This window comes from Serpula lacrymans, assembly GCF_000218685.1.
Source record: "Serpula lacrymans var. lacrymans S7.9 unplaced genomic scaffold SERLAscaffold_1, whole genome shotgun sequence".
Classification (NCBI taxonomy): domain Eukaryota; kingdom Fungi; phylum Basidiomycota; class Agaricomycetes; order Boletales; family Serpulaceae; genus Serpula; species Serpula lacrymans.
This window is the reverse complement of record NW_006763290.1, coordinates 2,257,126-2,260,691: the sequence shown is the minus strand read 5'-3', so window position 1 is coordinate 2,260,691 and position 3,566 is coordinate 2,257,126. Positions and strand designations below refer to the sequence as shown.

Here is a 3,566-nt window from a genome sequence, read left to right as displayed (position 1 = left end):
ATAACATGATGAGCGGCTGACATTCTATACACGCAGAATTGTCCCGCTGAGTAAGTGTTGCTATCAGGTGGTTCATCACTGGGTAGGGCATCCCTTCAGTGAGAAATCCTTGAGCTGCATTGGCCAGGGGATCACCCATGGGTCCCGACAGGTCTCCCCAGTCAACTCAATCATGGAATGGGACCATTGATCCCAATCCCAGCTCTAATGAGTGGTCTTCCTCTGTCGTACCAGCTAACTCATGCATCCTTTCAGGCTCAATAACTTGCACCGCTCCAATGTCAAGGGCAAAGTTTGGAATTCCCGGTGGCTTGTCCCTTCTTCCTGAGTGGATCATATTGGTGTTGGGGCAGTTCCTACTAAAGTGCCCTGGCTGATGGCAAATAAAGCACTTTCCCTCCGCAACATGTTTGGCCCTCTCTTCAGGACTCAACCGCTGCTGCATATGGTCATTGCCCGTTTCCTTTTGGTTGAACACGAGCTTGGGTTAGTCAGGATCCCCCAGGTACTGGACCCTTGATTCTCTCCCAAGCTAAACGCCTAGCCTCGTCCCTAGGCTCCCTCTTCCTGTGGTCCCACCTACTGGAGTTCTGAGATCCTGGGGTTGGGCCTGGAGGAGGAGGTCCTTGGTCCTTCCCTGAGTTCTTAGGATTCAGCTGGCAACTGCGGTTTCCGGCTGAGTGAGCAATTTCCAGCCTTTTGGCTGTAGCCTGTACTTCCTCGAAGCTCAAGAGCTCAGGGTTAAGCTCTTTCAGCCACAGTCCTTGCTGAAGCTCGCTATTCAGTCCGGTCCAAAACTGAATGACTCTCTGGCACTCATCAGAGTCACCAATGATGTTCCAGAGCTCTGTGAGCTTGTAGAGGTACTCTTTTACTGTTTTGTTATCTTGGAAGCAGCATTTCAACTTATCTCTTTGCTTCATGCGGTAGTCCACAGGGAAACAATGGTTAAACAGGCCAATGAAGAATTCTCTCAGTCTCCAACTGTAGGGATCAGGCGACACTTTGTACAAGAAAAAATCATACACAGTCCCTTTTAGAAATGGAGAGAGGCGATAGACGCGTCCTCGTTTGGGCACCCGTCCCTCTCTCACATAAGTATTAGCCGCCACCATGAACTGGTGGAACTCCTGCAAGTCAGGCTTTCCATCGTATACCATGGGCTCAGTGGGCTTGAGAATGGGCCGTTGTGTGGAGGAGCAATGTTTAGCTCAGTGGTGCCTCCTTTCCTTGGACATCTTAGTTCTAGTCCTTCGGTGCCCCGAGGAGGGCGTAGAATCACTCTTAGAATTCGTCTCTTTCAAACTCTCTTCACTGGAAGACTCAGTCGACTCGCTACTCAAGTCAGAGGAATCAGGGTCAGGGTTCCGCTGGTGAAGTCGCCCCAGGGTCCTCCCTATGTAGCTACGGGGATCAATCTGGTTTGAAGGCTCCATTGTGGCGGTTACTGGGCCATTCAGCATTTGTGTTCTCGGTTGCAGCATGTTGTCAATTATTGCGGCTACCAGGCTATGTTGATCCCCAAGGCAGGGCTGAGGCTCAAGTGGTACCAGAGGTGCATCTGTTCTTGCATGCCAATCACGCAGTCTTTTTTCTCGTTTCTTGACCCATTTCTTTTTGTTTCTAGCAGGTTGAACATGAGAGCTAATAGAGCCTCCTGCATCAGCTACAGGATCACACTGTTCTATCTGTTTGGACTGGCCAGCACCAGGATTATCTTCACTTCTGGCATCTTGGGCCCAGTTCCATGCATCATTCCATGCGTGCAGGGCGTCCCTCTGAGCTTCAGGCTCAATGTCTGCTTCCTCTACATCAAGGTCTCCCCAGTTGTGGGGGGTTGGGGCCTTTACCTTTGGACCCCACCGCAGTCTCTGGTATGGATGCCGAGTCAGACTGACGTGCCAATCTTTCTAGCTGCCGACGCTGGAGAATCTGTCTAAGTTGTTCGTCGGTTAAAAGCTTGTTAGCTTGATATATTATTGCCTCATGCTCTCCTACTACAGCAGGAACATGTTCTCTCGCCCTTGGCGGTTCCATGGGTTGTGGCTTCATGAGCGCATGATGGTTTTTTTTTTGAGCTGGTACCCACAGCCTCTGTTGCCCGAGCACCGGGCTCTTCAACAGGATTCTCACTGCGGACAACATTGCTAAAAGAGCGGGACGTCCGTAAACGGGTGACACCGCCCCCATCTTCCAGGCCGGGTTTGGTGTTCTGTAAAGGGGGGCTATCAGGAATGTTAGAAAGTGATGACTCACTGTGGGCCCGCTGTCTACTTCCTGTGGTCTTGTGACGGACTCAAAGGTTGTAGGGCGGGTTGGCTAAGTTGGTGTTGGACATTTTTGCTGGTCCGTCAAAAGGAGTGATCAGGTCCTGCAAGGAAAGTGTGGTGTCATTGATAAAGTAGGAATGTGTTGTGTTTGTGAGACGTAGGAGTGAAAAATATGTGGCAAAAGCATGGCTTTTACCCCAAAGGTTTCCTTGTTAAGAGATTTAAATTGTACTCATTCCAATTATAAGACCCAAAAAAGCCCTATATTGTGTTTGTGAGACGTAGGAGTAAAAAATATGTGGCAAAAGCGTGGCTTATACCCCAAAGGTTGTGGGAACGTTTCACACAGGGTGTTCACTGTTGTAAAGTCTCTGTATTTCAACGTGTCCTCCCTTCCTTCAACATACAGGCCCCTTATACTATGGAAACTTCACTAGAACAAACATAGGTAAACAAATGGCATGACAAGTGGCTCAAAGGAGTGGGGTATTTGACGCGTGGCAAGGAACAAGAAAACGGTCAAACAAAAGACGGTAAATTTTGTGGTGATGTCCGAGAGGCTACATGAAGTCATGACTAGGTGACCGAAACAGGCAATCACACACCAAGATAATCAATCAAGGACTGCTAGCTCTGCTTCGGTACATACTGCACATACCACCAGCGTCAGGACTTGGTATGACCTGGCAGAATTTGACTAGTAAGCTCCTCCTGATTTGGTCTGTGAGTGCCGTTGTGACCCAGTGTGACCAGAAATTGCAGAACCATTCCAAAACATGTGTCATTTTTTTGGTTTTGTTCTGCAGCTTCAATGCTTCAAGTTCTTGCTTATTTTTCTACATAGGCAGCTAGAAAACTAAAAATTATATCTACTGGTCAAGTTCCAACAGTCTCAAGCTCAACGACTAGTGAGTTATTCAACTTCTCCCCAGACCAATTGCACCTATTGTCCAACGATAGTACCGATCCGCATGACTTGCCCTCTTATTTGTAAGCAATTCATATGACTCAATTGATACCACCTCTTCATTCTTGTTTGCTTTCCATTCAACATAGTGGCTTATGTAGTAGCAGACAGAGCCACATCCACAATTTGTGGAGCACCTACAACTAAGTGCGGCAAAAACAGGGTAAACAGCAATGATCGGACAATGTTAATTATCAGAGATACCTGCAAAGACTTTACCTCACCGTTTGGTACATCATAGAGAGGAATGCTAATACTACAGTAACTCACCACAACAAGGGGATCAAAACCCAAAACAACCGGGTCCAGGTCTGCACCAGAGAGCCATG

General features: G+C 48.1%; 1 protein-coding gene across 1 annotated transcript in view; it reads right to left on the bottom strand.

Moving 5' to 3' along the window:
• Positions 1-3,055, bottom strand: part of SERLADRAFT_404644 (uncharacterized protein) — a gene marked incomplete at both ends in the record, with an annotated part of 3,595 nt that extends 540 nt beyond the window's left edge. The window contains 6 exons of the mRNA XM_007312325.1: positions 232-463; positions 510-1,003; positions 1,283-1,850; positions 2,090-2,212; positions 2,257-2,319; positions 2,954-3,055. Of these exons, the coding sequence (XP_007312387.1) occupies positions 232-463; positions 510-1,003; positions 1,283-1,850; positions 2,090-2,212; positions 2,257-2,319; positions 2,954-3,055 (1,582 nt within the window). The remainder of the gene's footprint in view (positions 1-231; positions 464-509; positions 1,004-1,282; positions 1,851-2,089; positions 2,213-2,256; positions 2,320-2,953) is intronic.
• Between the last annotated feature and the right edge of the window lie 511 nt (positions 3,056-3,566).